General features: G+C 47.3%; 1 protein-coding gene across 5 annotated transcripts in view; it reads right to left on the bottom strand.

Annotated features, from left to right (window-relative positions):
* Nucleotides 1–10093, bottom strand: part of TLL1 (tolloid like 1) — a 120783-nt gene extending 110690 nt beyond the window's left edge. For 4 of the 5 annotated variants that reach the window (XR_013394204.1, XM_077934145.1, XM_077934147.1 and 1 more), the window contains exons 1-2: nucleotides 9467–10093; nucleotides 8445–9204 (exon numbers count right to left, since the gene is read on the bottom strand). Coding sequence is in view for 4 of the 5 variants with exons in the window: in XM_077934145.1 (XP_077790271.1) it covers nucleotides 8445–8598 (154 nt within the window). In the remaining variant the exon portion in view is untranslated. Of the gene's footprint in view, nucleotides 1–8444; nucleotides 9307–9466 lie in introns of those variants that run through there. The other variant, XM_077934146.1, reaches the window with a different exon arrangement.
* Nucleotides 10094–12756: the final 2663 nt, after the last annotated feature.

Below are 12756 nucleotides of genomic sequence, written 5' to 3'. Positions count from 1 at the left end.
TTCGATAAAACAAGAGCCCAGGAGCTATTTTAGACCAAAATTGATCTCTTCCTCTTTGAATCATTACAATCTCTACTTTTAAATATTGAAGGGAAAAACCACAGACTCACATTCTAATGTCCGTAGAAGCTAGTGCTGCCCAGCAGACAGAGTGCTGAATCTGAGCCTTTGGGGTTGAATATCCCAACTCACTGCCTGGCCTTTGTCAAGCGGACCTTCTCAGACTGCCATCTGTCTAGCAGCAGAAACAGAGGCTTTCTTCTTCAGAATTAATTTTGTGAGGCTAAATGAGACAACGAAGGCATGCAATAATCTGTCAGACACTGAAAACTATACCACTTGCTTTTTTAAACAACAAAATCTTTGGGGAAAGAAAAGGCTAAGGAGTAAACCCAATACAAATCCAGAGTGGAGACCCTAAGGTGGTTGGGTGGTGGCTTGCATGCCTCCTTCTGGAAATTCCTGCAACCAAGCTGGTGCCAAAAGTATTGTTCTGCAGGTTGAGAGCGGGGGTTTTGTCGTCTGGGCAGCCCAGGACCTCCATATATGCTGCCAAGGCTTGCACCCCAGAGAGGTCACTTTGGTGCTGCTAATGTAGCAAAAACAACATGGGAGGCAGCAGTTAGGAGTTACTGGTCTCTGCAGCCACAGCAGCTGCTGTGATTCTCCAGTGGTTTGTCTGCATCCCCAGAGGCACACCCCATTGTTTCTCAAGACAGACGGATGCCAACAACATATTCAGTTTACTCTCTCATACTACAATGACTCAAAAGTTACATTTTTATGTGTATATACAGAGTTTTCAGGGTTAAAACAAAAACAAAATTGTTGCATATACCCTGCAGATTGGGGTGGGAATCTGAAGCCCGGTGGCCAAATTTGGCCTCCATGCCTCTCCCTCTGACCCTTGGGATTCTTCCAAGCCACACCCCTTACCAGCTCTGCTTCACACGATCCCCCTCAAGTGTTTTTGCCTGTATGGAATATATCCTTGAACTCTTACATTGCCTCTGACATTGACTGGCTGGAGGAGGATAGAGAGTGGGGATGCGAGAGAAACTGGCTTACTGTACAAAAGTAAAACTTACATAGATTGCTCTGCCCTCTTTTGCCTCTGGCAGTGCTCACTATTGGTACATGGCGCCTGGACAGTTACACAGAAGGAAATGTGCCCTAGGGGTGAAAAAGGAACCCTGCTTCTGACCTAGAAGCTGCACATTGCCCACTTGTAATAAACGGATGAAGTTATTACCTAGGTAAAGGTAAAGGGACCCCTGACCATTAGTCGTGGATGACTCTGGGGTTGCGGCACTCATCTCACTTTATTGGCCGAGGGAGCTGGTGTACAGCTTCCGGGTCATGTGGCCAGCAGGACTAAGCCGCTTCTGGCGAACCAGAGCAGCACATGGAAATGCCGTTTACCTTCCCGCCGGAGCAGTACCTATTTATCTACTTGCACTTTGACATGCTTTCAAAGACCAGGCATAGGCAAACTCTGGCCCTCCAGATGTTTGGGACTACAATTCCCATCATCTCTGACCACTGGTCCTGTTAGATAGGGATGATGGGAATTGTAGTCCCAAACATCTGGAGGGCCAGAGTTTGCCTATGCCTGCTGAAGACTGACTTCATCAAGGTCCAGGGTTCACAGCATATTCTTCAGCTATCCTGCAAAAGGTATCTTTCCTACTAACAGACCACGATGCTGGTGAATCAAAACACTGGTTGAAGCAAATCAGTTTTGCTTGCTCTTTCACTTGGTACCACTGCCCCAAAGTCCTGCCCGCTATTCCCTCTGTCTCTCTAGCAAAGCCACCTTCATTCACCTTATCCAGTTCTTCCCTCCACCCCCCCGTCTTATAAGTGAGAAGCTTTGCAGAGTTGGGAGAACCCTTATGCCTTGAGACAGGATGGGCAAACTAGCTCTCCACACTCCTCATATTCTGCAACATGGGAGGAAGCACATGTACAGGAGACAAGCACAGAGGTGCCACAAATGCTGCTGGTGAAGCAGTGGAAGAGGTCAGCCCAACAGAAAGGCTGTGGCAGATGTGAGGAGGTGAGCCTTAAGAAACCGGATGCAATAAGCAAAGAAGAAGATGACAAGGACAAGCGAATGGGGTTGCTTGCCACAGCCAGCAAGGAAATTTGCTCAGAGCAACAGTTGAAGAACTACTGAACAGATGGGAGGTTGAGACAAAATGAAGTGTAAATGTAGACAGTGTGACTAACTTTCCTCACAAAGGATGGGGGGTATAACCATAAAAGAAAGCTAAAAATAAGAGCATGATAGTTGCTATAGTTGCAACACAGATAGGACAGGAAGAGCCATCTATGTCTAGTTGGGCTTGCTATGTCCTTGGTCACTTCCTTGCCCAGAAAGCTAAAGCTGTGTAACTCTTGCATTTCACCAGTACACCTAGTTTGAAGACATCCGCTTGGCTCTAGGGCCTCTATAATGCTGTAGAAAGGCCAGTTTCTTTTGTCAAACACACCCGCCTCAAGTCATCTGAGTCCCAGTCAGCACCACTACCCGAAAGCCAGAAAACGTGAAATTCTGCTTCATCTCAAAATAGCTCCACAGCTCAAAGAAAGCTAAACTTTGCCACTCGCATTCTTCAACATTCTGATTTCTAGAAAAATCTAAAAACGTGACATGTTGCTCCTCTCCCTCAAAACTCTGGCAGGGTTTTTTTTCAGCCGGAACTCACCGGAACTCAGTTCTGGCACCTCTCAGGTGGGCTCCATTGCCATTATAAGAGAACAAGGGAGGCATTCATAGTGAGTTCTGGAACCTCTTTTTCTAGAAAAAATAGCACTGAACTCTGAGCACAGTGATCAGCCTTCCTGAACCTAGTGAGCCAGGACATAAGGTAAGGCCAAAAGCTGTAGGGATTTGAAACCACTCTCTGTATGGCAAGGAGGCCATTTGTTGTGGCAGCCAGAAATGTAAGCCTGGAAATGGGTTAATCCATCTTCGCACATACGGTATCCTCGAAGTGAAGGAGATAGGCAGCTCCAGTTGAAGTCAAGATCATATCAATGGTTGCAGAGTGCACAATTCACATCTCTCCCTGGCTGAGTGTTTTTCTTTCTGTGTCTTCACCAAAGGCATCTGTAAACAACTCAGCTCGAAGCAAGGGCATTGCTTAAAGTTCTCAATATCATAAATAATATATATTTGTTTATATAAACTGTTTATTCTGCATGAAATATTAAATCAAATGCATTCGTTCTTAGCATCTGAGATATATATATATTTAAAAAATAATATCTGACATCACCAATATGTTTTCATTCTTTTCCTTTCCTGTTTACTCCAGAATATCTATGCCACTAACATTTTAGAACATGTGCCTTGGGATTGGGTAGAACTTTAAGCATTTCATTATGCTAACTGTTTCAAAATCTTACGAAAATATGACACAAATTAATTTTTCCCATTTAACACTGACAATGCAATCCTGCACAAACTGATTCAGAAGTGCTGCAATGCTCCATGAGACTTATTACCAGGTACGTGAGCATAGCCAGGTAACTGCCAGAGCCTTAGCCTGCAAATTTGGCTGCAAAACTTGGAAGTACCGGTAAGCCCTATCAACATCAATAGGACTTACGTCTGAGTAAACCCAGTCAGGGGCAGGCTCCGAAAGTTCAATAGCTGGAATACCTAGATGGGAACGAGCAACACTGAATTCAGCAGGGTTTACTTCTAAGTAAACATAGATAAAACCGGAGAGCTCAGAAGCTTGAAATAGCTGTGCTCAAATTGTCTCTAATTTTTGTGTGTGAGCTGAGCAGATGCAAATTCATTTGACTTCTGCTGTTGTACATTCCTCATCTACAAGCAAAGAATGTTTAACAATTTATACCAAGGTGATACATATTTCTACGATTAGAAAAGGAATCATGCGATAGAGAACATATCTGGCACTGTCAACACGTACTCCTCAATAATTATGACTAAAAGCAACCAAGTAACACAGCCATTACTCAAATCGCTTACTCTGGAGTGCACCCACCACTCCTCCAACCTCAAACCACTTGATCCCATTCTTTGCGAAAAGAATAAATAATTGAGGATTGTGGCCAAAAGGAACACTAACTTTGGCTGAACTAAGTCTCATGGAACAAAGTAAGTAATGCAAAAGAAGTGACCACAAAGCTCAAGCACTTGTTTTACTCTCCAGCTGCAGCACATGGACCAATGTTGTTTATAGTACTCTTTCAAAATGAATTTGGCATACGCACAAACTACAAAAATATGTCATTTTTGAGCTCAAAAGCCATGACTCAAAAACCATAGCCCCAATGCCAGGAAAGTCACTGAGTGGGATCCAATGGATCCAATATGAACTCACTCAAGCCACTTAAATAGCCTTTAAATCTAACATGCATCTCACATGATCAAGCTGATGTGTAATGGAAATCTGGAAAAGCAGACCTTCCATTTATTGAGAACTTTGACATATTAACTAATCTGTAATGAAAACTGAATTTGAGGTTATCCTAAGGCACATTCAGTTTCACCATAACTGTTGACCACAACAAACCCAAGCACGAGAATTAATAATATAAAGCACTATTCACAGGGTGGAAGCAAACTTTGCTAAAATTTACTACCTACCCCTAGAGCATACAGCACACAATTACTACTACTAAAAACCTTCTGAAAGAACCACAGACTGATATTGCCCAATGCAGAAGTCTCTCTCGCACACTAGATCTGCACTTGAGCAGGGCTGCACTGACCAGCCCCATCAGCACCAACTAGCTCTGCCTCCTGGCATCCCCTTGTACAGACGGAAAGTCTGAAGGGAGGATCCTTCATGCCTGCAATCTATGCATGCAAAACTGGCCTCCCTACCATTGTTCACTGAGCAGAAGCCAGGGGCAGGGCTAGTGGGCGTGGCCTTGCATGTTCATCCAACATGTGAGGCAAGCCTCTCTTAGATGCGATTCAGTTTAGAGTACCTTGCCTCAAGGCGAGACAGCTGGATAGATCCAGGGTTTTCACCTTAAGCATGGAAGCAATTCACGTGGGAGGCATAAGGCTCTTCCACGCACTCCAGCCAAGCATTTGAATATTTGGTTTCTAGCCCAAATGAGAAATATTCAAAAGCTTGGTTGGAGGAATGAGCATCGCCACCGCCCATACGTTGGAATCTGATCCACTTTGCTTGTCCAAAGGTGGTAAAATCATCTCCCCTGAATTGATCTTTCCTCTTTCTTATTCCAACCAGTGACACTTAAGTTGCTATGTCAGTGATTATTTATTGACCAGCCTTGGTAGAAACCTTTACAGCATACATTTTTATATATATATATATATATATATATATATATATATATATATATATATGCTTTTTGCAGGGGTTTTTAAAAAATCCTTTTAAAAACAGTTTTGGTTATTTAAAAAATAAAACTGCTTTCCTAAAGTCCAGTTGCATAGTTCTGATCCTACCCACTGCTGCTGATTTGCCTGGATCAAAAATTAACTGTCAGTCAAAGTGACTTTAGGAGACTCAAAAAAACTTGTTCCATGATTTCAAAGGCAAAATTTGCCATGTTTCCTAATCCTGAGTGCCCTTAATCTCTTTAGATCTGCCATTCAGTAACTGTTCAGTGAACAGTCTGGTTCAGGCTGCAAACCTATGCACACTCTCTCTGGGGAAAGCGCAACTGAATTCAGCAGAATTTACTTAAGAGTAAACCTCCACAGGCTTCTGCTGTGAAAATATATTTTTGTGGGATCAACTCTGATGTAACACTTTTCTTACAGTGATACAGTGGTACCTTGGTTTACAAACAGTCTGGTTTGCATACGTTCTGGATTACAAACACGTCAAACCCAGAAGTGCGTGTCCTGGTTTGAAAACTTTTTTGGGATTACAACCCATTTTTTTTGGAGGCCCCATTGGTGAAAGCGCACCTTGGGTTACAACCTGTTTTGGTTTACAAATGGACCTCCGGAACGGATTATGGTTGTAAACCAAGGTACCACTGTATGTGGAATGTGTGTGTGTTGTGGGGGCAGGGATCCAGTGAATACATAGCAATGCTACATGAACAGGAGACTTGAGTCTTTCTGGTTACTACTCCTGAGTATTTCCCCCAAGATCCACCTGCATTTTGTCTTCCACTATAATGTCTTCCACATGTATGCCTCTTTAAGTGTTTTCCTGTGTGGAGGAATTATGCTATAACTGAATTGGCACCTTGGACTTGATCCCAAACTCCACTGCACTGGAAAGCTCCTATCTGTTTTGCAGCTGGAGATGATAAAGTCTGGAGAAGTAAGATAATGCCATAGGAAAGTCACTTCCCATGCAGAATGGTCATAGTTTGCAGGGATTCTTCCTTAACGCAAAAGAAGGGCTTACCTAGAGGGATGGGGAACTTGTACCCTGAAGATATCCCATCAGCCACAGCCAGCATGCCCAGTGGCCAGGGTTGATGGGAGCAGCATCTGGAAAGCCACACGTTCCCCATCTCTGACCGCAAGGGCAGTACCCTCCCATCTCCAGTACACTAAATGGGAAGCTGAAGACTGAATCTGCTGCTGCTACTGTTGCTACCGCTTCCTAAGTGAAAAGCACACAAAGACTCCAGCTACTGAACTGCATTTCTCTCTCTCTCCATGCATTTTCGCTGGAGCCATAAACCTGCCGGTTCCAGAGGGTGATTACCGGCCAGCAATCCCACCCACCCCCCTCTCATTCCCATTAAGAAAATCACTGACTCAGCAAAGCCTGCCAGAGAATGGGTTTTCTACCCTCAGAAGAAGTGTCTACCATAGGTGATCCAAAGATCGCCTTGCACTGTAAATAAAGGAAGGAGAGCTCGGGACAGAGCCATGTTTACAATCTATCTTTGTTCACACTAGGATTACATTTTGTCTATATAGTATGAATGCAAAAACCACATGGGGAAGATTATGAACAATCAACTCCATTTCCTGCATTCTATAACCAAGAAGTTAACAAATGTTCACACAGAGAGAACATGGGACACTTGTTAGGTTTAGCGGTGCATGTGGAAAACTATCTAAAGCTTTGCCTGGAAGTTACGGACTTCAGTAGGAGTTTGTTTTGAGTAAAGATGCATAGGCAAAGCAGCTGTATATTGCGGAGCTCTTGGATTATGTACTGTAGTGGAAACGATTTGATTCTCAGATCAACTGAATTTATTCTATCCCTTCCCAAGCAAGTATTGATTCAACAATGTAGCAGCCTCTACATGAGGGATGGAGAACCTGTGTGGCTCTCCAGCTTCTGTCATTCCTGACCATTAGCCATTCTGCATTTGGTGGCAGAAGGAGCCCAGACATGCCTATCATGTATAGTTGGAAGGGACCCCATGTGTCATCTAGTCCAGCTCCCCCCCCCCCTTCCTGGCTGTATGTCAATCTGAGTCAGGCTTCACTGAGCCTGACTCCCCAGGACCCATTTCAATGCAAGTTCTCAATCTTGATGCATGAGATGTACTAACAAAGGGTTGGATCCAGACTTAGCTAAGCTTAGACCCACTGAAATCAAGAGGACTTGAGTTGGCAAACCCATTGAAATCAATGAGACTTGTGTTAATAATAATGACTAGCTTAAATCCCTTTGATTTCAAGGGTCTGCTCTGAGCATGGTTCAGGCAGGATCCAATCCAAATAGAAATGTGTTCATAGATTACCTTACCCTGCCCATCAAACTGCTGCTGTGCTGCAAAGCTATGAGATGAAGTGGGGGCAGAGGGTGGAAGAGTGATTTCCAGACAACCTTGACCTTCTCATTCCAGAATTAAAAATCTTGAAAGGGTCATAGGACTGCTCTGCTCCCTGCCAGTCCCGCCCCCCTCCCGCATCCTCTCTCTCCTCTGTAGCCCCAAGCAGAAGAAACCTGTTTTGACTAGCGCCTCAATGTGGAGAGACGGGGATTTGGGGAAAGACACAGAGAAAGAGAGAGGATGAAATCGTCCCGGAGAAAGTTGGGATTCCTGCCGTCATCAAGGGGCACGGGAAACAAACTCCAGATTTCTCTCTGTTGTGGTTGCTGTGCCTGGAAAGCACGTTTGTCTTCCAGGCACAGCTGCAAAGGAAAAGTGTGTGCACTCTTGGGGACACAGGCTCGCAAGCCCGAGGAAAGCAGGTTCTTCGAAATCTGCCCCCAGCGGCATTATTGCAAAAAAAAAGGAAGACTAGCGCGAGCCCCACTGCGCCTGCCCCGGCTTCTCACGCTTCCTCTTGGCCATGCCTGTTTGGAGTGTCCCACGCCGATCCGCAGGAGGAGGAGGAAGCAGGTGAGCTGCCCCCGTTCCTCTCCTCTCTCCCCCTCCACGCACACAGACACAGCCCCCCAGGCAAGGGAAACCAGACAGCCCCTACTTTGGGAAAAGAGCGCACGGGAAAGCACCGGGGTCTGGATGGCGAGCCCAACTAGCTCCCCTGAACTCACCGGCTTTGCAGGGATCCTTATAATCGATCGCTTCCGCCTCGTCCCCTCCGTCGAGCTCGTACGCGTAGTCGTCGTAGTCGATCCCGGAGCCGCGGGCGAGCTTGCCGCACAGGGTCACGCCGGCCAGCCACAGAGCCACCCTCCAAGCCAGCATGGTCACGCTCCTCCCCAGCCCAGACGGGGAGAGAGAGAGCCAAGGCGCCGCCGAGTGTCAGCAAGAGAGGGGGGCGCGCGCGCGCGTGTATTTGTGTGTGAGAGAGTGGTGTGTGTGTGTGTGTGTGTGTGTGTGTGTTGGGCTCGCTTGGCCGTCCGCGCTCCTCTCTGGGGGTGGCCGATCCGGACCTGGCGCTTCCCCACTCGCGAAGGAAAACGCGCGCGCGCGCGGGGAAAGGCTTCTCTGTTCCGCCGAGCCCGGCGGAGAGGCGCTCGCTCGCTCGCCCGCTCCTCTCACCACGTCTGACTGCCCTCCTCGCCTCTGTCAAAGGCCAAGCAAACTTTCCCGGGTTCCCCTTCTCCTCCTCGCTGCTTCTGCCGCCGCCTCCGCCGCTGTTCTTGCAAATTCTCCCGCCACAGCAGCGACAGTAGCAGCGGCGGCGGCGCGGGGCTGCGCGCGGGGGCTCTCGTCGCCTGGGCTGTCCAGCGGCGGAGGCAAGCGCGGGGGATCCTCCGGTCCGCCGATCGCCTCGCGCCGCTCCGGATCCCGTCGCTGCTCCCTGCTCGCCTGCTACTGGGCGGCGGAGTCGGGCTGCACATCGGCGAGCTGCCGAGAGGAGAGAGGGGGAAGAAGAAGAAGAGAGAAAGGGGGGGGGGGTCACAAGTCTGTTCCCACCACCGTAGCCCTGCAGTGATGGCAAAGCGCTTGCACTGGAGGGAGCCAGGAAAAGTGCCAAGGCTTCTCCCCCCCCCCCCTTCTTTTTTTTGTTGTTGTTCTCTGGGCTTCCCTCCACCCCCACCCCTACCCCACTCCTCCTCTTCCCTCCACTCCTCTTCATTCTCGTCCTGGCCGCCAGCATCCTGCTTACTTATTCATACAATCCGGGTCAGGATCCGGGCTGCTGCTGCTCGGCTCCCTCGACGGCCTTAGGGAAACACCACGCGCGCCTGCCCGGGGCGCCTCCCTCGCCATAGGGCTGCTGTCTGCCCGGAGAAGCGAGGCATAGCAGGGCTTGGCGGGGCGGGCGGAGGGCGGCGGCGGCGGCGATCAGAGCGAAGCCATGCTCCGTCCAGGGGTCGCCGGCATCCGGGCGCGGGCAGAAGGGAAGCGCGCGCGGCGGCGGCGGCGACAAGAACGGCGGTGAAGGAGAAGTGCTGCGCCTTCCGCGCTCGCTCGAGGAGGAGAGCTGCTGCTGCCGCCGCTCACTTTCCGCTGCCAGCGTGCAAAGGCGAGAGGGAAGGAAGGAAAGTTTCTCTCTCTCTTTTTTCCTAGCACAGTTTGTTTAAATAAAAGGGTATAAGAGGACCATTGATCAGCAAAGTTCAGCCAACGAAAACCGTTTCAGCTGTACATTATTTTAAAAAAAGTATGCACACACGTGAAGGCAAATGCAAAATTAACAAAAATAAATAAATAAATAAGGGAAAGCAGGTTGTGCACCAACAGCGCAGTAGAAATTTATTTATTTATTTATCTATTTTTGCAGACAGCTCGGCTCTGGCTTTCCAGCGGATGCGAAAGGTTAAGAGAGGGGGGGGGGGGTGTTTTCTTCCAGCAGCAAAGTTTCCGTCGCAGCTACGGCTCCTTCCCTTGGAAACGGGGCGTTCAGTTGGAAAACGGAGTCAGTGCGAGAGAGAGAGAGAGTTGGATTTTTCTTCTTTCCCCCGAGGCAAGTCTCAGATCAAGCCTAGGAGAAGAAAAGGCATAGCTCTCCTAAATGGTTAAAAATTAAAAAAAAAAATCAAATCAAACATCAACCCTAACCAACACATCCAGATAGAAATGACACCGTTGAGTCTGGGATGGAGGGGGTGGGTCGCCAAAGAGACACATTGGAGTTGTGTAAATCTGTCAAAAGGTGAGAGTTTTACTGTAGAAAGGAGGCAGAAAACAGCAACAACACTTCCCCGCCTCTTTTTTTTTACAAGTCTCCTCGGAAGGCGGAGAGGAGGGAAGAGGCGCAAGTTAACTGGCAGGTTTCGCTGATGCTGACATTGTGGTGTCACATTTAACAGGCATTTGAAAGGGCCGCTGAGAAGTTGCTCTTGGCTTTGTTATACAACAGAACTCTCCAAAGGCTCCTCTCTATCTTAATAGCTTCTCGGCATTATTCCCCTTCTGGGCGAAAGATGGAAAGGAAAACGGCCTCATCTCCCTACAAGTGGACATGCTAACAGGGTGCTTCCGGCCAGCCAAAACACACAAACAACACCAGCAACAAAGAGAGCGACAAGATGGTGACAAATGCCATGCAGACTGACCCTGGCTTCCCTTCCCAGGAGGGCAGCAAAGAAAAGAAACGGGCAGCTCCAAAGGCCTCTCGGATCAGGACTTGGGATGCTGCTGCCTTCCGGCAATCTCCAGCCACAGAGTTTCCTTCCAGAGGTTAAAGTATGTGTGAGCTTCATCATCACATCTACAATGAAACTGCTTCATCATCACATCTACAGTCAGAATTGCTGCTGACTACAGGGCCCTGGAAGGATGGTGGGATGTTTGGAAAAGAAGATACCCAGGCACAATAGGAGCCTGGTAGATGTGATGATTAAAACAAAAACCTGAAAAGGTTCAGAGAGAGGGAAAGGGGGCTTTGTCCTGAGCGTTGATTAAACTTCCCAGTAGGCATCAACAGCCTTGGTTTGTAAATGGGAGGGTGGAACATGCAGGCCTGCCACTCACATGCAGCCCTTATTGGAAAAACCCTTCCATTGCCCTCCTTAGCTGAGCTTGCTCACAGAATGGGCTTTTCCCTCCAGAACATGCATATTTTTTCAAGATTGTATTGCCCTCGTAGGAATTACTTCTGTGGCTAAAGGCAGAAAAACAGGAAAGAAAAGGTCCACCACATTGGTGCACTTCAATTTTATGGTGCACGACCTAAGAAGCCTCGTGATTTGTCCCATAACTAGTCTTCACTTAGATAGCATTTACCCAAAATGGGCTAAAACCTTCCTTAAAGTAATTCAGCTACCAGTTTTGATATGTTGGGAGCAAAGGAAGCTGTGTTACATGTATCAAGTTAGACCACAGAAGCTTTCCAGTGTTTAGTGAGGGAACATTCCCAGCCTTACTTGGAGACATGGGAGATTTAACCTGTGTACAAAGCATGCACTCTACTGTTCTACCACAGTATCTGTGGGCTTTTGATTGTTTTCACAAATATCTACAGAATTTCCCAGACTAGAATCACAGAGGTATCAGAAATCCACTGTTATCCAAGCTTCTAGTGTATAATGCAGTTGTTACTTTCCGTATCAAGTGGAATGCCTTATCTAATAATAATAGTTATAATAATTTTATTATTTATGCCCTGCCCATCCGGCTGGGTCTCCCCAGCCACCCTGGGCGGCTTCCAACACACATAAAAACATTATATAACATCAAACATAAAAATATGAAGATGCATTGCCAAGGCTTGCTCCTTCGGATGTTTGTGAAAACAAGGAAGGGATTAATCCGGCACACACATCTCGCCTGTTACTTGCTTAGTTCTGAAATGAAGGCAATCCTGACCACAAAATCCCATTTTCCATCATTAGCTCTACGCAGAAGCATACCTACCTCAGAATTAGTAGCTGGTTTTTCAGTTGCTGCAGATCACAAGTGTACAACAGATCTTGTCCTGGATCTATAAAATATACATATTGGAATCATACATGCAGGCAAGGAGGGTATTGATTACTGGCTAGTCCCAGTCATGCTCCCCAAAGGAAAGCATGCAGTATGCAGTCTCAAGTGTGTGCTGGTTTCCCTAGTAAGTTCATTATTAAACTCTATCCTTCCAGCAGGAGATTAACCATCCCAGCAAGTTACTCACTGACGTCACCCCTTAGCCTCCAGACGGCAATCTGCCCCTGACCTCAGCTTCTCCAGTGGCAGCAGAGCAGAGCGGTGCTGGCTGGCAGCGGACTTGAGGACAGCTGGCCTTGAAGAACCCTAACAAAGATAAAGACTCAGACACAGCTCTAGCTGCTATACAGAAGCAGGTCAACAGCACTGGCCTACAATGGAGAGGCTGCCCAACTAAGTCAAGGAAGAATCGCGTGTAGAAGGAGTGTAGAATAATATTCTCCTTATGCCTTAAACAAACAAATGCACACCCAGTTTCCACTTCTTAGTAAATACATGAAAAGCAGAGCAATCCCATGATTCAGTGCA

Source organism: Podarcis muralis, chromosome 9, assembly GCF_964188315.1.
Source record: "Podarcis muralis chromosome 9, rPodMur119.hap1.1, whole genome shotgun sequence".
Classification (NCBI taxonomy): Eukaryota; Metazoa; Chordata; class Lepidosauria; order Squamata; family Lacertidae; genus Podarcis; species Podarcis muralis.
Note: the sequence above shows the minus strand (reverse complement) of the source record. Positions and strands in the feature narration are given on the sequence as shown.